The 21,735-nt window shown below is 36.9% G+C and overlaps 1 protein-coding gene across 21 annotated transcripts in view; it reads left to right on the forward strand.

Annotated features, from left to right (window-relative positions):
- The window catches only part of MBNL1 (muscleblind like splicing regulator 1), a 245,081-nt gene that overhangs the window by 196,403 nt on the left and 26,943 nt on the right, over window positions 1-21,735 (forward strand). For all 21 annotated transcript variants that reach the window (XM_051991794.1, XM_051991775.1, XM_051991795.1 and 18 more), the window contains one exon: window positions 8,585-8,785. In XM_051991794.1, the coding sequence (XP_051847754.1) occupies window positions 8,585-8,785 (201 nt within the window). The remainder of the gene's footprint in view (window positions 1-8,584; window positions 8,786-21,735) is intronic.

The raw sequence follows: 21,735 nt of genomic DNA on the forward strand, positions 1-21,735 counted from the left end.
GGGACTCGCTGTGTGAGTCTCAAAAGGCCTTTCTGCAGCTACCAGAATAAGCACCCCCTGGAAGCCACCAGCATTTTTCAGTTTTCTTTTGTTGTAAGGGTTAAGTTCATCAATCTTTGAGTTGTTAAGAAGTAAAAGGCAAATAGCCTTTTCCCATGAAACAAGGGAAATTTCCCTTCCTGCCTTTTAGGAAGACTGTCTTCTCATTAGAAACACACCAAAAGTTCATCTTCATTTTCCCACATTCCCTTTCCATTGTATAATTACATCAATATGTGTCTACCTGGGATATGATTCTTCTGTTAATTATAATCTGCAATAAGACCAACAAACTTCAAATCTTATTCTATTACCATAATTGGGAGGTGATCCATGTTGAGCATTCCTACCAGGTAACCCACAAAGCAGCTGTTTCTCCATTTCTAAATAAATAACTAAGCTCAACCTTACCACTTCCTTGTTAGTATTGAGATCACTGTGCTAGAGACGAAATAACCAGTGACAAAGTTTAATTGAAAATGCATTAATCTACAAAGACACAAGAGCAGTATGGTACGGTGTACTTAGAATTGGAAAGTCCCTGCTGATTCCTACTTGTGGGATCGTGGGAGAGGCACTCAAACTGTTCTATCAGCAGTGGGATTACACCCATCACATGGGTATGATAATAACATCTGGAGTTCCTGTCTCATTGGGATGTTGTGACGTTCCAAGGATACAATGCTAGGGAAGTGGTTCTCAAACTTTGAAGTCCTAAGTCAAGGCCAGCTCTTATTATTTAATTTGGGACTTTTGATCATATACTTCAAAGACATGTGCACAATGTTTTTGGATCAGAGAGAACAGCTTTAGAGAACATCAAGTCCCACTGTTATGTTTTAGAGATGAGGGAAACTGAGGCCAGGTAAGCAACTTGCAGAGTCACACAGCTAGTCAGTTTCTAAGGCAGAATTCAAACTCAAGGCTTCCTGGATCCAGTATGCTATCCACAAAATCCTATTGACTACAATTGTTAATTGAGTTCTATTAAAATTTTGAGGTTTAAAAATCTAATTCTTCTTATACTATACTATAATATGTATACATACATATATATATGCATGTGTGTGTGTGTATCCATATATCATAATGTAAGCTAAAAGAGATAATGCAGTATATTTCAAATCAGATAACCTTTAGAGAAATTGCACCTTTTAGGAAACCTGTTAGATACTGCTTTCTTCCAGGAAAAGATAGGGGTGTGATAGACCTTTTTTGCTCTCTGTGTTTATTATAGGGCAACCCAACAGTTATCATCACCATGCACTTCAGAATGGCTTTTAAATTCTATGTCTGTTTCTGTCTACAGAATGGTCCATTCAATAGTGCCTCTTCTCTAACAATTGCTGATATTTATATATAAATTTAATATACACAGAACACTAGAGATACTAATTTGAGACTCACTCAGTGGGAGCTGTCATTACCCTCAATTTTTAGATGAGAAAATGGAATGTCAGGAAGTTGTGACTTGTCCAGCCTGTGGTGTGATTTAACCCTGAGGCTAGTTGACTCCAAAACCAATCTTCCATTTTCTGCCCCATTTTTCCTCTGACCTGACTTGGGATTCCAAAAAATGTAAAATAGCATCCTTTCAGGTATCCCATGGTATGGAGAATCAACTTTGGGTAATTCATGGTGATGAATAAGCAGCTGGATTGCCATTCTGAGTCCTTGAAAGAATTTTAAATGAGTTTTATGATGTCAGGTAAGATTCATCAGGAGCATGGTGTATAAAGGCTCTCTGGATTTGCAGCCATGTCTTTGGTTCAAATTCTGCCCCGATATTTAGTACTGAGGCAGTTTATTGTGTACCTCAGTTTCCTCATCTGTCAAATGTTGGGAGTTGGTCTAAGTATTCCCCAAATCCCAGATTCTATCCCATTTTCCTTCTCTTCTGACTGTCAACTCCATTTTGTGGTTTCCTCAGTCGGCATTAGCAGTGTCATGCGGAATGTTCTTTGCTCATCCTTTGTCATATTTCCAGGAATACCTAGAATACTTAAATTGTTTTCAAGAGCTTACTTCTCGCTGTGCCCAGGGAGTGGTCCAGACGAGGCTTTACTGTTACCCCTGAGTGTCCCGAGTAAACACCTCCATATCTAAAAAGGGTGTCCCCTTTCACCCACCCTGCTGTAGGGAGTGTGACTGTGCACAAGTGTGTCCGGCATGTCTCTGGGTCATGTGGGCAGCACTGCTCAATGTGGGGAAAGTGTGCCAGCCTTATTGGAGAACTGTTTGAAGGGAGGCAGCTTGCTGGGATGTGAAGAGTACTAGCCTGGGAGCCAGGAAGAAGAGCCTTTGTGACAAAATTGGGATCAAAACAATCATTTCACAGGATAATTCTAATAAAGAAAACAGTGCCCGTCAAATGCTTTCTAAACCTTATAGTATGGTATAATGAGGTAATTGTGTCTTGTGTTTCTATAATAAATGGGAAGGGGGAGTGAGAGAGGGGGAGAGAGAGACACGCAGAGACAGACAGACACAGAGACACAAACACACAAATAGACATAGAGAGACAGAGAGAGAGAGGGAGAGAGAAAGGGTGGGAAGGAGGAGAAGGAGGAGAAGTAATATAGGAGCATAAAGGGTATGTGTATAAAAGAGACAGAGAGAAAGAAATAGAGACACAGAAAGAGAGAGAGACAGATACAGAGAGATAGATGGAGGGAAAGAGAGACAGAGAAACACAGACAGAAAGAGGGAGACAGAGAATGAGGGAAAGAGATAGACAGACAGAGACAGACACATACAACAGAGACAGAGAGATACACACATATACAGATAGAGAGAACAAGCATATTATCATATTGCATAGTAGAAAATACCAACTGGAATTGAGGGCATTTTTTTTCTCTAAAATGATTTGATTAGAATGAATGCTCTCTAAAAGGTTTTGAAACATTCCTACAGGTGCATGGAAAACCTTATTTTGACTTCCCTGTTTTCATATTTAAATATTTTTGCAAAGTAACATTTGAATAATTGGTAAACATTAGCAGGGAGAGACAAAAGGCATTCCCTCAACAGCCTGTTTTGTTCTGACCCTCTGGTAGTCTTTTGTAAGAAATGAAGGGACTTTGCCTTTTTTTAAATGAATTACTCTAGAAGTCCCCATGTCCAAAATAACCTCATTGATCCTTAGTTTTCGCTATGTAGTGGAAATGGTTGTAGAAAAAAATCCAATCAGAAAGTCCTGTCAAATGTTAAAGCACACTCAGAAAGATGACTTCTAGGGTTTTTGATTGGCAGAGCTGAGTTCAAAAATATAATCAGTTTTCATTTTCTATTTTTATTATGGAATGAGAATCATGTAAAAGATCAATTTTAGATATACCTTATATTTTATTAGCTTTGCATAAAATACTAACAGACACATACCACACACAAGCAGCTACATGTGTGTATATCAACTGATATGTTATTCCTTAATTTCAAGTGACTTCACCTCCATAAATCTTGACACTGTCATGTAGTGTTTGAGAATGAATATTGTGCTTCTTGTTATTTGCAAAATAAATTATATTTATTTCTCTTTTCATATGACATTTCTCCCCAAAGTGACAGCCACAAGGGAAGAAACTTCTGGGTTTTGTCCTTTTGTTTCCTATGCCTAGTATGATGTCTTGCATACAACAGGAGTCCAATAAATGTCTTTTTCATATGCATTTAAAGATTACCACATAAAAAGGTAATCTAGACTGAAATCCATACTAAAAAAACTAATAAACCGTCTGAAAACATTTATTCCAAAGCAAGTTAAGTCGGCAGATGTTTATTTATTAAGCACCTACCATGTGCCAGATGCTGTGCTAGCCCTGGGGATACACTCTGTGCCCTCATGGGGGAGATGGCATTCAAACAGCCATTTCCAAATAAGATATGTAGAAGATAAAGTGAAGATGGGCAACAGAGGGAAGACCATCCTCGCATAATTAAAAAAGGAAGGAGCAGAAAAGGAAGTTTCCTGGAGAAGAAGGGATTTTGGCTGAGACTTGAATCAGAGGGCATTACAAGCAAGAGGGATGGTGAGGGAAAATGCCCAAAGGCTAGTATTAGAATCCAGTTGTGAAAGTTTTAGGAAGTAGAAATTGTCAGGTTCCCTTTTATCTTAAATACATATTTGGAAAATGGTTCATTTAGTGTCTAAAAACCAAGTACTAGCAATTAATTTCTGCATAGAGCAAAACAGTGAACACGCTCATTAATTAGGGTCCAGTGTACATTTCTGTTTATTTTCAGGCTTAATCACTGATTTGTTTTTCAATGAGATGCTGAGCTTCCTTGGAAGCTGTGGGTATTAATTAGTCAATGAGAATTTTTTTTTCAATTTCACATCATAGCCCTAGGTTCAAACAGTACAGTAAAACATTGCTGTCAAAATAGAAACAAACCAACAACCGATTAGCCTTGAAAATAGAAGTGTAAACAGAATCGAGTCAGATTGCTAATTGTTTTTCCTTACGTTGAGCTTTTGCCAGCTCGAGACCTACATCCAGCCATTGTCTTTGTTTTGACCATTTATAGGGTCAATAAGTGTTCACTGGGGCACTTGGACAGCCCTTTCTCTAGCTTCCACAGTTAACATTGCTCCCATCAAATAATTTTTCCTGATCTCGTTGATGACTTTAAGGAGAAAATGGAGTATATTTGGTCCATCCACTGTCTATCATCTCCTCCATGAGCCCACTGCAGGCTGATTGTACATACTGTACTTTCGGAACTCTCTGTTCCAGTCAAGTTGACCTTATTTCGCTCAGGACTGCTCATCCCATCTGCCACCTTGCCTTTGCCCCCATGCCTGGAATTAGTCTTCTCTTTTCTGCTTGCACCAGTGACTGCTTTTAGCAGTCAACTTGAGAAGCCTCTCCTACAGGTCTTGGTTCTAGTTGTAAGTGGGCCCTCCCCATCCTCACCACATTGACTTGACTTTACTCTGCATTTATTTTCTATAAAATTATCGATATTGCCTTCCAAGAGAAGCTCATTTCTTTAAGGGTAGAGGCTGCTTAGTTTTTGGACATCCAAGCACTTTGTACCCTGCTGGGCTCATCACGGGGGTTTAATAAATCCTGATTAAATTGAATTTATTATAGAATATTTTGGGGAATCAGCTAGGCAATCAACGATGTGCTTGGCATTCTAAGTATTAGAGACATACAGACAAGTAAAATGATCGTTCCCCTCAAGGAGTTCAAATTTTACTGGGGGAGAAAAACAAAAACAAATAATAATAATAAAAAAAACTTCATATACATATATATACAAAATGGTCTAAGTCATCTCTAAAGTCATTTGGCAGGTGAGACACTAGCAATTGACAGAGATCAGGAGGGGTGAGAGAGGTGAGCTGGAAGTCCGAAAGCTGCTGGACACACTGATCTCTGCTTCAGGCTGCCCTGATCAGATCCCACTGCCCTGGACTGACCACAGAGCTTTGGAAAAAAAGAGCAAGGAGAGCTTTCTAAAATCTATATTTTTTAAAAAATGAAGAAATTGTATCTTTGCAGCCAGTGGGAATCAAGTCCCTTGGTTTTCAGCTATTTTTTCTTGATGGGGAATCTGGATGTTCATGAAATTGCTCTCGTTCTTCTGAATGGGAGCAATTTGAGATAATGTGAGATGGATGAGTTGGACTTTCAACCCTTTTGAAAACTACTGTCGATATGTCTTTCTTTTCCTGCACTGTCTTTAAGCAGGCAGCAGGAAAGAATTTATTCCTGTTGGAGTGAATTTGAAAAATAAAGGCATCTGAATCATTTTGGATTCACACCAAAACAGTTCAGTGGAAAGTCATTTTGATCTCATGATAATGACAATGATGATCAATGATTAATAATTATTCTGCTAATAATTTAATATCATAATCTTATTCCTTGAGATTTACTGAGTACTTTGCATACATTAGTGTTGTATAATTAGCAAGGCACATGTAATGGTAATAAGAATATTACTGCTAGTTAATGTATAGTAATGAGGATATGGGCAGGGTAGATGGAGAGGCCATTGTCAGTCTTCTTTTCCTTCTCTTTTTTTTTTTCTCTCCTTTCTTCCTTCTCTTCTTCATCTTTATTTTCCTCCCTTTCTTTCTCTTCCCCCTTTCTCCTCCTCCCTTAGCTCCTGTTACTCCTCTTCCTTTCTCATCTTCCCTTTCCCTACCCCTTTTCCTCTTCTTTTCTCCTCTTTTTCCTTTTTCTCCCCTCTTTCCTTTCTCTTTTTTCTCTTTCTCTTCTCTCCTCCTCCTAGCATTTGTTTAAAAATGAGGATCCTTGTATGCATTTTAGCTCTGGTCAACTCTTTTCAAAACCCTATTTTGTATCTCTAATGGTAGCTCATATACTTTCTACAACATTCAAAATATAGGCTTCTGTATTCATTGGGAGAGACAGGAAGCCTCCTGAAAGAAAATGCTCATTTGTAGCCAAGTCATATGTATGGATTGAAAAGATCTTTTATTATAATTCTCAACAAACAGTAGTCAGATCTAGTATTTATTTAGTAACTTTAGGTTTGCAAAACACTTTTCAGGTATTTTTTCATTGGATCCTCACAATAATATCTGAGGTATTATTATTCCCACTTTATAGATGAGGAAACTGGGCAAACAGGAGTGAAGTGACTTTATTAACACACAGGTAGTTGGTTCTCGGGTGATTTTTAAACTCAGATCTTTCTGACAACTACTGAAATATTTAACATCTTATATTGTTAAATATTATAAACAAAGGACAAAAAATTTTAGGGCTTTGTACACTATTAGTTTTATTTTTTCTTCAAGATTTCACTTATTTTTTATATTTTTCTCAATTACATATAAACAATGATTTTTAACATTTAAAAATCTAGACATTTAATGTTTAAAACAAATTTGACTTTGAAATTTCCTCCCTGTCCTTAATAGATGTCTGTTGAATTAATTAATTTAAGGAAAGGCTATTTATTAACCTCAAATAGATTTATTTCACAATTATGGTAGAGCAAAGTCATACTGTTTAGATAGGACACTAAAACTTCATGCCTCAAAGTCTTGTTAATTAATATGCGAATTATCACAACCTTATCTTGAATTTGCCACTAATGGGTCTAGTAAATCAAGCATTTTAGGAAATAAAGGTATTATATAAATGTTAGTATTCTATTTTCACTGTGTGAAATGTTATGCTTAGAGAGCAACAAACATATGCAAACAAATAAAAATTGAATTTTGTGATTTTTAAATATTATATTGTTCATTTGCTTTTCTAATCATGTCTAACTCTTTGTAAATCTTTTTTTTTTTTTTGATAAAGAAACTGATGTGGTTTGCTGTTTCCTTCTTTAGCTCATTTTATTTTTTTTAAACTTTTTATTTTCAAAACATATTGCATAAGCTTGTGTTTCACATTTTCTCCTCCTTTTCTCCCACTCCCCTCCTGCAGATGGCAAGTAATCCGATATATGTTATATGTGTTAAAATATAAGTTAAATCCAATATATGTATACATATTTGTACAATTATCTTGTTGCACAAGAAAAATCAGATGAAAAAGGAAAGAAAATGAATAAGAAAACAAAATGCAAGTGAACACCATCAAAAAGAGTGAAAACTCTATGTTGTGATTCACATTCAGTTCCCACAGTCCTTTCTCTGGGTGTGGATGGCTCTCTTCATCACGAGACCATTGGAACTGACATCAGTCATCTCATTGTTGGAAAATAGCTCACTTTATAGATGCAGAAACTGAGGCAAACAGATTATGTGACTTATTCAGAGGCACTAAGGTACTAAGTGTCTGAGACCATATTGGAATTCAGAAAGATGATGTTTGCTTAACTTCATAACTGGTACTGTATCTGCTGTGCTACATATCTGACAAAAACAAATATACTGATAGACCAGTCAAACCTGTTACCCCTAACTTTGCATTTCTTTGACTCCCTAGCATATTAGAGTATCTGGTATATAGTAAACCCTTCATAAATGCTTGTTGACTAACTGACTTGGCCCATTTGTTGAGAAGGCATATTGTTATGTCATCTTTCTCAAGATATGAAGAAATATCCATGTATTATCCTTTGAACTTATTTATTCTCTTAAAAAATGGGATGCTTATTGCTTATTAGCACTCAGGAGCAGTTCTTTCAAGCATTTCAGGTAGCACTGTGAAGAATTCTTTGTAATACATTACCAAGGTTAAATCAGGTCAGATTTGAAGAGTTGGACAATGGCTAGAAGGCATTTTAGCCCTGAAAAGCACAGCCATCCCTTTTCAAGTAAAATTTATTACTGTCGTAGACTCCAAATTTGTGGAGGAGAGGGTGAAGGGTGGAAAATTTCAAGACCATATTGCTTAAATAAAAAGGAAATTTTTATCTTTGTTATTCCTTTTCTCTTTTTTGACAAAATAAATGTGTATTTATAAAATAGCAAAGAAACAAAAGAAACTTGACTGGAATGATACCCATAATCCATTGCCCTAGGGATTTAGAATGTAAGTAACATGTGTGTATCATTAAATAGCATGAATACTAATAGTTTATTCTTTTCTTTTTTTTTTTTCAGCCAATGTTTTCTGTTGCCCCAAGCCTAGCCACTAATGCATCAGCCGCCTTCAATCCCTACCTGGGACCCGTTTCCCCAGGCTTGGTCCCGGCAGACATCTTGCCAACCGCACCGATGCTGGTTACGGGAAATCCTGGCGTCCCAGTACCTGCTGCAGCAGCTGCTGCTGCACAGAAATTAATGAGGACAGATAGACTGGAGGTAGGAAACAACATGGCTATGATTGGTGGTTGTTCTTTCTAATCTCAGCAGTTCTAGGGCCAGGAGGACGATATGCCCTGTGGATTCACTCAGGTTTGTGTTTAGGGCAACGGCCCTGAGCCAATGGCTACTTTTCTTTAGAGGAACGTGACTATTTAAATAAGCCTGTGTATCATTGTGCAAATGAGGGTAATTATACCAGTCCGCTAATATGATTCATTATACAGATATTATGAAGATTAATGAGATAATGTATGCAAAATGTCTCCAAGATTTATGGGCAGAACATCATACATAGGATAACTACTGTTTGGATGATTTGGATGACTCATTAATGGCATTTTTGTTTATCTAATAATTACCTGATAAAAGCCATTGAATAGGGAAGGAAATATTTTCTCCTGGATAATAATTGGATACACAGGCTTTTCTGGGAATGAATCAGAAGGAATAGATAAAGCACAAAACTTTTGAAGTGGCTGCTATAAATGTGAGGAGAAGGAGCTTTCACATGGCAAGTGAAAATTATACTTTTGGCAACATAAGCCGGGATATCTGGCATTGGCTTTGAAAAAAAAGAATTAAGATACTTTCCACTTTTCCCTGGTTCCCTTTTCTGATTAGCATCCTTCAGCATTTCACATTGAGAAGCTTTATGTAATTTTGCATATTACATTGGGATCATTTCCCCCTTGAAAGTAATTACTAAAAGGAACGCAACATCATCTCATTTATCCACATAGACAGCATGGTGAAGAATAGAGACAGTGTGGTCTTGTGGGAAAAACACAGCATTTGGAGGTAAAGGACCTGGTTTTCCCTTGGGGGGTTCCACAATTTGGGAACTGTTTGACTTTGGGCAAATTCTGGTGTCCCCTTAGGCCTAGCTTCCTTGTCCATTAGAATTTAAGCTCTTGTCAAGTAGTGATGAGTTTATTCCTTGTATTCATGTAGTGGCACTAATCAAAGTGTTGAATGCTTGTGGTCTGAATAATGACAATAACAACTAACATTAATATGGCACTTGAAGTTTTACATGTTTTATGAATATTGTTTGTTTTTATCCCCGTAACCTCTTTCAGAGATAGGAACTATATATCCATATCTATATCTAATCTGAATACATATATATTACATACATATATATAATACATATTATCTGAATAATAGTTCAGATAGGAACTATTATTATTCCCTTCTTTACAGATGAGGAAATTTTAAGAGTGAGAGAAAGGAAGAAAAGGGATGGGAAGGGAACAAATATTTATTAAATACCTATGTGCCAGATACTATGCTAAACACTTTTTAAAGAATATTTTATTTTCCCTAAGTACACATAAGATAATTTATAACATTCATTGGTTTTTTTTTTTAAGTTTTGAGTTTCAAATTCTATCCCTCCATGTATTCCTTCCCCCATCCCTGAGAAAGAAAGCAATCTTGTATAGTGTATAAATGTACAATTATATCAAACATTTCCATATTAGTCACTTTGTAGAAGAAAACTCAAATCACTCTCTCCCCCTCAAAAAAAGTGAAAAATAGTATGTTTTAGGCTGTATTTAGACATTGGCTCTTTCTCTGGAGGTGGATAGCATTTTCATCATGAGTCCTTTAGAATCGTCTTGGGTCATTTCATTGTGTTGCTAAGAATAGCTAAGTTGTTCACATTTGTTCTTGTAAAATGTTGCTATTACTGTGTGCAATAATCGTCTCCTGGTTCTGCCCACTTCACTCAGCATCAGTTCATAACAAGTCTTTCCAGGTTATTATGAGATCACCCTACTTGTCATGTCTTATAGCCCAACAATATTCTAGTATAATCATATACCACAACTTGTTCAGCCTTTCTCCAACTAATGGGCATCCTCTCAATTTCCAATTCTTAGCCACCATGAAACAACTGTAAATATTTTTGTACAAATAAGTGTCCTCACTACACTTTTTAAAAATCCCTTTGGGAGACAGACCAGTAGTGGAATTACTGGGTCAGCACAGTTTTCTAGCTGTTTGGCAGAATTCTAAATTGTTCTCCAAAATGGTTGGACTAGTTCTGTGTCCAGTTTTCCCATATTTCTTTCAACATTTGTCATTTTTCATTTCTGTCATATTACGTGTAATATACTTTTGCAAATATATTATTTGATCCTCACATCAACTCTAGGAGGTAGGTACAATGAAAATATCCCCATTTTACTGTATAGGAAACTGAGGTAGACAGAGATTAAGTGACTTCTCCAGATATACAGAACTACTGTGCATATTTGAAGTTGTATTTAATTCAATTTTAACTTGCTCGTGCCAAGTTCAGCACTGTGTCCATTTATATCATCTAGTTTTCTCCTCAGTCTATAAAATAGGTGCCAGCCATACCATCTCAAATTAGGATTTTGAACCCCGGGCAAGAATCAACTAACATGAAATGGTGAGGACCAATTGGAAACTGAAAGACTTGCTTATGATGCTCAAAGAATTTTAGGCAATCTCTGTGTAAATTATATTTTTTGTATGCTAATAACCAGAGTAAAGTTCAAACAGACCAATCCTCTAATTCATTCATTCATTCAGGGGGTATTTATATTTTTTCCCAGTGTGTAATAAGAGCCTCATGCTCATCCACCTGGCTGAGGAGACTAGAGCTAGAGCCCAAGAGGAGCTTGTTGATAATGTTTGGGGAAGCCCATGGACCACTTTTCAAAATCATATTTTTAAATGCATAGAATAAGATATATAGGATTTCAAAAGAAACCCATTATTTTGAAGTAGTTAAGGCAACATCAAAAAACAAGGATTCAAACCCCAAATTAAGAACCGCTGAAATGGAAGAAAGACCGGTTCAGTGGTTCAGGGGAGAGAGTGCTGGAAGTAAAGTCAGAAAGACTCCTCTTCCTGAGTCCAGTAGGGCCTCTGGTGCTTGCTAGCTGTGAGACCCTAGACATATCATTTAACCCCGTCTGCCTCAGTTTTCTGAACTATAAAATGAGCTGGAGAAGTAAATGGTGAACCACTTCAGTGTCTTTGCCAAAAAAACCCCAGACACGACTGAAGAGCAACAAATGTGGAAGAAAGCATTGCTCTTGGAAATAAGAATACCGTGTGGCTTCTCTGGGGCTAATATTTTTGGGGGGATTATGGATAAAATCTTTCTTCCACATGTGCTTGTAACTTAATCTTATAAATACGTCATAAGTAAAGATTTATTTTAATGGAAGCAAACCGAGTCAGAGGGAGCACAAAATTTTAAAAGGAACAATCGAGTTACTTTTGCCTCATGAAAGTAATGAATAGCAGGAATGTAAAATGACCACTTATATTTCAGACAGTTATTTTCCTTTTATAAAAGGAAATAAAACTCAACTAACACCTCAGTCATGGGGTAGAGGTGACCCTGGGTTACTGAAGTATACACGTGTGCAAACCAGTCTGCCCCATCTCACTAATCTGGGCAAGGCTTCAAGGATGGCCCAGGGACGGATTGTCCAAGGAACGGGCTCTCTAAATTTAGCTAGGAGGCTCATCTCCAGCTTGGCCTTGAGCTGGTGAATTTTTTGGCCCCATCAGCTCTTGAGGACTTGCTATCCCATAAGAGAGAGGGCGTCATCTGTGCTCTTAATGGGGGTATTTGTGCCGATCAATTCTGAAGTAAGAACGTTCGATGCAATACTCGTATATACTATTGTTGTCCTGTTTACCTAGCTCCATCATGGTGTGGTTCAAAGGAAAGTTGTCTGGAAAATTGCAAAACAACAAAGCTAAATTGGCTATTAATGGTTTTCACTCCCTTTTTATGTTTGTTTTCTTAATTTGCTCATGGCTCCTTATTTGCATTGCTATGTGGTTGGTATCTAAAACAGGAACTGATGCTCACCAACCTGTGATGGCCAATAGTGGAGCCCAACTCCAGTTCTGGAATATCAGGGAAGACCATGGCTCCTTGTTTACCCCTATTCATGTAGAATGAAACGAATGAAAATGGTCTAGTGAAAATCATAGAATTCTAAAAGAATAAGAATCAGAGCAGAGGAAACTTTTGTATCTCTATTAAATCTCTATTTCTTTTCTGACCTTCTGTCTCTGTCTTTTTTCTTTTCTCTTCCTCTTCCTCTGTCTTTTTCTCTGTCTCTGTTTCTCTTTATGTCTCTATCTCTAGCTTTATCTTTTTCTCTGGCTCTGCCTTTTTCTCTGTCTCTGTCCCTTCTCTTTGTTTTTCTGTCTTTCTGTGTGTGTTTCTCTGTCTCTGTCTCTCTCTGTGTCTATCTCTATTTCTCTTTGTATCTGTCTTTTTGTCTTTCTCTCTGTGTGTCTCTCTTTCCTCCCTATCACCTTCCCCCTCTCTCTTTCTCTGTCTCTGTGTGTTTTTTTCTCTCTCTCTGTGACTCTGTCTGCCCATCTCTATCTCTGTCTGTCTCTCTTTCCCAGTCTATCTTTCTCACTCTGTCTCTGCCTCTATCCTATCTCTCCTTCTGATTTTCCAGATTTTGCTACCTATCCCTAATCCTAGTTTTTCATATACCCCTTAGTGTGTCTTCCCCTATTAGAATACTAACTCCATGAGGGCAGGAACCTACCCTTCCTTTTTACCCTAGCTAGCACTAAGGACTTGGCACATAGTCTTTCTCACCATTTGTATCTCCCTTCCCTTTTTTCCTTTCTGTTTTTCTCTATATAGATCTTCTTTCTCTTTTGTTTGCATTTTCATTTTTTTGGGGGGATTTTGTTTTTGTAAATTCGACTGTACCTATGGCTATGAAAACAAATATGCAATAAGATAAATCAAAGGGATACAATTAAAATTAATATAACTAAGAGGCAAGTAAATAGATGAGATTTTTTTCCTTAAAAATAATTGTCTTCTTTCAGTGGCAAATAAAGTACAGCTTCAAGGGAGAGAATATGAACAGCAATTGATGTAATTAAAATCAGAATGATAAAAGAAGATATTAAAATAAGGAGTAGCTGGCAAGGCTTATTTAAATTGTAAAATTTGCACACTGGCCAACAAATAGAATGGCATACTCAATTTTTTTCATTATCTCTCTCTCAAAAAGAAATAACGAGGAAATCATGTAATACTGTTCACAATATTTATTTTTTTAAAACAATGAAATATAGATGAACTAAAAAAAAAAAAAAACCACGATTGCCTCACCAAACAAGAAAAACAAAATAAAACAATATCAAGGAAAAGGAACCTTCTACAAGATTGAAGCTAATCTTTTCCTAATGGGAAGGGTCATCCTCAAGGATGGTCAACTTCTGGAGCGCTCTTAGCTTCTATCACATGCAAGGTCTTCAGGCAAAGATTGGCTGAGTTATGGGATAGCAGGCATTTTGATTTGGGTAGAGGTTGACTTGCCAGGCCATTTCCAACCAGGCAGTTATGTGATATAAAGAGTACATCTGAGAATGACCATCATTGCATGCTTTTTAGCAGACATTTTTGAATTTGGCCTCAGGAAAACCAGACTCTGGTTTTGGCTGTGACACTTCCTTTGTGGGCCTTTGGACAGATGATGGAACTCCCACTCTTGGGTGCTTGAGTTTCCTCATCAACACATGAAGAGGATTGGCAAGGGCAACCTTAAGGTAGCTTCTGGATCTAAATCAAGTATTTATTATGAAGTTATTGTTTGTGAGGCAATCTGATGGGCGCTGCTGCTCTTGGCATAAAACGCTCCATCAGCTGTCCCCTCTAGAAGTTTGAAGCCCAGAGTGGGGCATAGCCCACTGTTAAGAGTAGGCCCAGGGTCATTTTCTGTCTATTTTACTTATTTCCACTGGAGCTCTTGCTTGATTTTCAGGTTTATTCATCTCTTTTTACCAGGATTGTAAGAAAGGCCATTAGTGCTCTAATCTGTTATTTGTCCATGTCTTGTACCTTTACTCATCGACATCCCTTGTAGCATTTTCAGCCTCAGCATCCAGAGACCATATAAGCAGTGCCATATAACCTGTCATCAAAATGCATTACTATGAGGCTCGAGCACACCGTTATGCTGTGTACAAGGAGAACCTCTGGGCCTGCATTTTGGTTTAGTATTAATAACTCTCATTTTCTAGTGCTCTAAGGCTTGCAAAAACACATTCCTCAGAGCTCTGACATTTATTACTCCCATTTTACAGACCTAGAAGCTGAGGCCCCCAGAGAAGTGACTTGCTAGGGGGACACAAACCTCTATGTAGCAAATCCAGGTCTTCCAAATCTAAATCTAGTGCTCTTTCTGTTAACAGCATGCTGTGCTGTCTTAGAAAATGGAGTCCTGGAAAAGGAGACACTTAATAGCTGTCAGAGCATGAAGAAAACATTTAGGACTCTGAATCTCATTTTTTTCTCATTTGAGGCTCAATTTCTTTATTGGTAAAATGGGGATCATGCAATTGGTCAATCAATAAATATTAAGTGCCTACTATGCGCTCATTGTGCTAAGCTCTCGGTGATAGGCAAGATGATCTATTTTCAAGGAGCTCACGATTTAAACCTGCCCCATGGGATTTTAAAAGGATCAAATGAAATAATGTATGTAAATCGCTGTGCAAAATTAAAAATTGCTGTATAAACATCATTCGTTGTCATTATCCACCTTGGCTCCTTATACGTGAAATTATTTCATTTTCAGAGTTTTTATATGAGAGGGTAATAAATGCACCAATGTTTTAGCTAATTGGATGCATGGCTCAGTTATTTTTGGTAAAACCTGTTCCCTCATGTAAAGTTGCAATATATTTTAACATTCCAGCATATCACAGCTCTTTAGGGGTGTTTTTTTTTTTAAATTGCTTTTCTAAATTGGTTCATAAGATCTTAGCCAATTTTTACATATTTTTCTGCCAGACTCTCTCCCTCTGTCCTATCTTATTTTTGGATTGGATTGCTTTGCTACAACTTGTTAATCATTGAAGAATTTCAAAATACTTTTCAAATAAATCAGCCTCCTCCTAGTCCTTGTTTTGTTACTTAGAAAAAGTCAGGCACATTGCTTTAAGAAAGCTGCCAAGTCAGACACAAAAATAGGGGCAGGCAGTGATCTATAATGGGAAGTGTACTAGAAGGGCCTCATGGTGCAGTGGCTCATGGAGAGAGAGAGAATTGGGTGGTTTTCAAGTCCAAAAGTTTGTTGTTTAGTCGATTAGTCTTGTCTGACTCCTTGTGACCCTATTTAGAGTTTTCTTGGCAAAGATACTTAAATGGCCACTGCCTTCTCCAGGTCATTTTACAGACCAGCAAACTGAGGCAAACAGGTTAAGTGACTTGCCGAGGATCGCACAGCTAGTCAATGACTGAGGTCAAATTTGAACTCAGAGCCTCCTGACTTCAGGCTTGATGCTTTATGCACTGTGCCACCTTGATGCCCATCTGGGCTCGGTTTGATTCTTGCCTTTGGCACAGCTCGAGTAGGTGACCTTAACTAAGACATGAAACTCACTGCCATGGATAACTTTCTGAATCGAGAAAAGATGGAGATTTAAATTGGTAAAAAAAAGATCTTTCAAGGCACCTGGATTCTATTCTCTTCAATTGGCTGCTTATTTGCCCTGAGGGAATGACATAACCTCCTTTCTCCTGTTTTCTCATTAATCATTCACTAGACCAAAAGATCTTTTTGGATCCTTATAGATTCTATAAGCAGCTTCTATGACTCAGCCATCTAACCTTAGCCAACAGTTTAATTAAAGGTCTTAGAAGAAGGATTTTAATGCTATAACCAACTTTATGATATTTCATTCTGGGTTGAACAACTCTTTTAAGCCTTCATATAATCACATATTTTCTGAGTGACCAAGCTACTAAATCCAACTGCCCAATGATTCCCTGAAGACAATTCAAGATCTTAAAACAAGTAGAGACCCTTAAAAAGGTGTCTTTCTTCTTTCTACGATCTTGGCACCTCTTTGTGTAATTTCAAAACAATGAGTTGATTTTTTTTCTTTTTATCTTTTTTTTTCTTTTTCAGCTCTTTAATTTACAAGACCCATGAAGGGGTTAAAAAGTCAGTCATATTTTTTTTTAAAGGAAATGTTGATGCTTATAAAATCCCTACTGAGAGATACTCCCAGACTGACTCTTTATATCACAAAATGGGTCAGCCAGCTCACTGAGACTATTAGTTTACCTCTCGGCCATGTGCACAATATCCCACATATATTTATAAGGATTTTTAATCCTTTGTTAACATTCTTTTTTGGAGGACATTTACATTCTAAGCATTCTAGATACAGTGTGTTCTGGGTATAATTTCTACTTCTACATGATACTGTCCTTGATATCACCACTGGTTTTGAACCAAAAAAAGGTATTTGAAACTCACCAGAATGATTAGTTATTTATAGATTTGTGGTGACTATCTCCTCTTACCCAAGGAATATGAATTCCTACATCAAATGGCCCATAAAAGGATCATCCTCTTAATTTGCTTTTTGAACACCCAGTTGCTTTCCATAATAGGGACTTAATCAAAGTTGAATTTAATTCATGGTTTTATTTCAGGACATTGTGTGCTTTAGAATGAAAATATTATAAGTAATGTCATCTAAACTATAAACTGTGTTTAGCAGAAAAGCAATTTGTAGCATACATAGAGAATTCGTTTTATTTGGCTCAGTGGATCTTGTGGATGTCAATGGCAGATGTGTAGCTCTAAGAATGCTTTGTTATTATTCTGAATAGCTCAGGGTTAGACTATTTGGCTTCTGTCCTTTCCAATTTTTCCTCAAAGACAAAAGATCATAGTTACTCATGGATAGGTAAGAAAAAGAGAATATATAATATATAATATAATACATAAACCAAAGAAGTCATAAAGGAATGAGATAAAGTGTTTTCCATGGACTGTGTTTGGCACATGTCACTCTACATACATCTGCCTCTTGCCTTCCTCTTGGTATAATATCACTGAGTGAAGAAACAACTTCAGATACCGGAATCCTGAAATATTCAGAGAAATATTGAAATTTAACAGTTGAGATCTTTCCTCAGATAATTTTATTAAAAGTCTTGGACAAATTTTGTTTTAAAATCTGCAGACTGGAGTAGGATTTTGGAAATCCACTCCTCTCTGGAGAAATCCTTTCCATTATGATAGTATTTACAGAATCAATAGAGCAAGGTAACCAAGGAGCTTAGTATTCTCTCTGATGTGAGGCAGCCTCTAGGATGCTGAGGTTATTTTAGAGATGCAGATGGGAAACAAAGCACTTTTGGAGGATATGTAGTCATCCTGTGGATATCCAAACAAGGCTCAAAAAATCCCAAGATCTTTCTAGTGGCTCATAGCTATCGAATGTTTATAAGGAGAAAAGACTTTGGCCTGGATCTTCCAAAAGAAATTAGAATTCTTAAAATAGAGGATACAGAATTAAATAAACTATGTGCTTAGAATAACCTCTAGATGGTGAAGGAATTCTTGATGAAAGAATTTCTGGAAAGAGATAGAAAGGATAGCAGTTAATAAGAAGAGGAAAGAACCCATAAAAGAAGTGTCCATAGTGATGACGTATTGAAGATTAATGTTCTTTTAAAATCCGATCATCCATGTGTATTCATTCTCCATTGCCTGGCTCTTGCTACAATATGAACATGACTTTCAAAAATCTAACTTGGTTCAATGAGTTCTTACTGATTCTCATAAAAATCTGTTTCGAGTTCTCCTGGGAGAACTCTCAGTGAGTTTTTTTCATTGATTGATGGATATAATGGGCTCTCTAGACAGTAGCCCCTTTTCTTTCTCATACTGCATTGGACAAATGGCATCTGAATTTCTTCTGGAGTCTTTATGTAGATGTTTAACCCTCATTAATTAAGGGAGCATAGATCTCAAGCTGTAGGGGTTCACAGGTCATTGTTCTAATGAGGAAACTGAGTTCTAATGAAGGGAAGTAATAATCACACAGGCAGTCATTATAGAAATGACATTTGAACACTGGTCCTCTTCTTCCCACTGAACCACACTGCCTCCTATTTCCTTTAACAGACCATTAGTTCCTTGAGACCAAAGACCATGTTATATTCACTTTTCTGTCCTTCATAAAAGCTGTCATGGTAGCTTGTACTATCATGACATCTTGTACTAGTAAATATTTGTGGAATGGATCATTGTCTTCTGAACATCCACCACCGGTACCCAGACCGGTTCTTAAATTGTTCCTAAAGTAACTGTAGGTTAACTGGGGTTCTTTTTTACCTTTCTTTTTTTTTCTGCCTCATCAGAATCCCCAATTCCTTTTCTAATTCTAATTCCACTGTGGTGGTCAAGAGTGTATATAGATAACCCAACTGTTCTCAGCATCTCTGGGAGATTACAACATACCCCAGAGGCAAATCAATGGATATAGGACCGCCAGCAGTTTTGAAGCAAAAGTTATTTCTTCTTTATTTAAATGCCTAATAGAGGTAACCATATTTTATATGACCTTGAGCCTTTTTTGATGGATGAAAGAACTGGTGAACATTGAGAATTTAAGATAGTCATTTTGGTATCTCTGACAATTTGTTATAAATTTGCTTCCCAAATGATGATTTGTGGTTAAAAACAGAAGTCAGTATTGTTTCATATTTTTAATCTGTGACTAGAAAATATGAATAAAATCAATCTAGGACATATTGTATTCTCAGGCACAGGTATTTTATCATGTAGCCACAATGCACTTGAGGCTATGTTCCTTCCTTACAAGGTTTATAGGCAAAGCTTTGAATCTTTGGAATAGGGTCCCATCCCAGATGATGGGGAAAAAAAAACATTAAACCTTTGACAGCAAAACTATATTATTCCTTTTCTATATTATGAGAGCAGTGGTAATATTGTATAGAAAGTTGGCCTTAAAACCAGGAAGAATAGGATTAATTTTCTACCTCTGATACATACTTCCTGGGTGACTCTGGGTAGGTAACTCAAACTCTCAATGATCTAGGCTCTTAAGCTATATGGAAGAGAAGTGCTTACTTTCATTAGTGGATGAAGTTTCCATATTGGGAGTTCCCTCTACCAGTGAACACAGATTCTCTTTATAACTATAACTTGCTATCTGAAATTGATCCTTCCATTAGTCACTTCTTAATCATTATGAACTGATTGGTGGGTAGGAAAATGAAAAAGGTGATCCTTGGGAAAAGTACCTAATTAGCTTTAGTCAAAGCAGGATAAATACCATATGATGTCAATGAATGGTTTGTTTTCTCATGGGGGCTCTTGAGTTTTATTCATTTTTGAAGTCTGTTTTGGGGGTGTTCCTCATTTTCTTAAATAGCCATTGTAGTCTTTGAGGAAGATCTTTCACAATATGGCTAATATGGAAATAAGTTTAAAATGATTGTGTATGTATATATATATATAAAACCTATATCAGCTTTTTTGCTGCCTTGGGGAGGGAGGAAGTATGGGAAGGAGGGAGAAACAATTTGGAGCTCAAAATCTTACAAAAATGAATGTTGAAAACTATCTTTACATGTAATTGGAAAAATAAAATATTAATGAGAAAAAATTAAGCAAATCAATTGTTTTAATTAGAATTAGGTCTTTGAAATATAGTCACTTCTCCTTTACTAAGACAAAACTCATTATTTCTCTAGTATTTTGCAATCTTTGTGAGTAATTTTTCTGAAACTGGAGAATTGAGCATTGGGAACCAAATGATGTAAATGCCATAGTTTTCTCCTTAATTCAGTAAAATGTTATTAAATGCCCACTGTGTATCAGGCATTGTGCTAGAGATGAGGGAATTACCCTTAAGGGGATTGTATGTCTTCAAATGCAAAAGGAAAGTGCTGGTCTGCAGCTGGAGGGTTCCACATGTTTTGTTTTTTGGATCCCTTGGGTTGCCAGTTGGATGAAGGCCATAGATGTCTTATCACAGTTATGTTTTCAAATGCCTGAAATAAAATACATAGGATTACAAGGGAAATTCATAATATTGAAATACAATTTGTCCCAATATACATAGTTCATATATGATATATTTATATACACACATAAATGTACACATTGCTTCAAAAAATTAACAATATCAAGAGCTTCTAGACTAAATGACCATGGATTTCCTTCCAAATGAAAATTTGTGAGCCTTTACCAAGTTTACATTCACATTACTGGAACACTAATCTTCTGATGTTCTGAGCATTTTCCCACTGTGATTGGATAATATAGAAGTAAGTTGATATGAAGAAGTAAACAATTATATCTTTTTTCCCCATAATATTTTATATTTTCCTAATTACATATAAAAAACAACTTTAACATTTTTTAAAAAAATTCTCTACCTTCTTCCATGAAACGTAAGCAATTTGATATACATGTGCAATAAGAAAAAAAAAAATTCTTAATGGCTTACTGTGTGCCAGGCTCTGTGTTAAGTGCTTTATAATTATTATCTTCTTTGACACATAAAAACAACCTTGAAGTAAAGGCTATTATTATCCCCTTTTGCAGATCAGGAAATTGAGGCAAACTGGTTACACAGCTAATGAGTGCTCATTGTGCCCAGTGCTCTGTGCACTATGGCACCACCTAGCTGCTAGGGTAGAGCTTTGAAGGCTGTGGCATTGATCATTCTAATCATTACCAGATCATTTTGGAAGCACCAAAGGTTTTTGGGTACATTTGATTTTGAACATCGCTCGGCCCTCTGGATATTTCTGGGAATTGTATTAGTCACGTCCTTCTTAGCAACTTGACAGGGAGATTTCTGTTCTGTGGGCATGGCAGAGGAGCTGCAAGAGAAAATCACCCTCCAGGAGGTTCCAAATTTGCAATTATTTGGAAAAGTATTGTGGATAGGAAGTAGGGCTTGTGGCCACTTAGGGGGAATCATTCTACTGAGGAAATCACTGAGGAAATGACTTCCTAGCCATAATAGCAAGGAGAGGGAAGGAAGGCTGTTGTCATCTCCACCTGTCCTGCAGTGTCCTTGCTCTCTTCTGCTGGCCACCACTCTCTGTCTCCTCCGTCTCCTCCTCTTGT

Source organism: Antechinus flavipes, chromosome 3 (genome assembly GCF_016432865.1).
Source record: "Antechinus flavipes isolate AdamAnt ecotype Samford, QLD, Australia chromosome 3, AdamAnt_v2, whole genome shotgun sequence".
Lineage (NCBI taxonomy): Eukaryota > Metazoa > Chordata > Mammalia > Dasyuromorphia > Dasyuridae > Antechinus > Antechinus flavipes.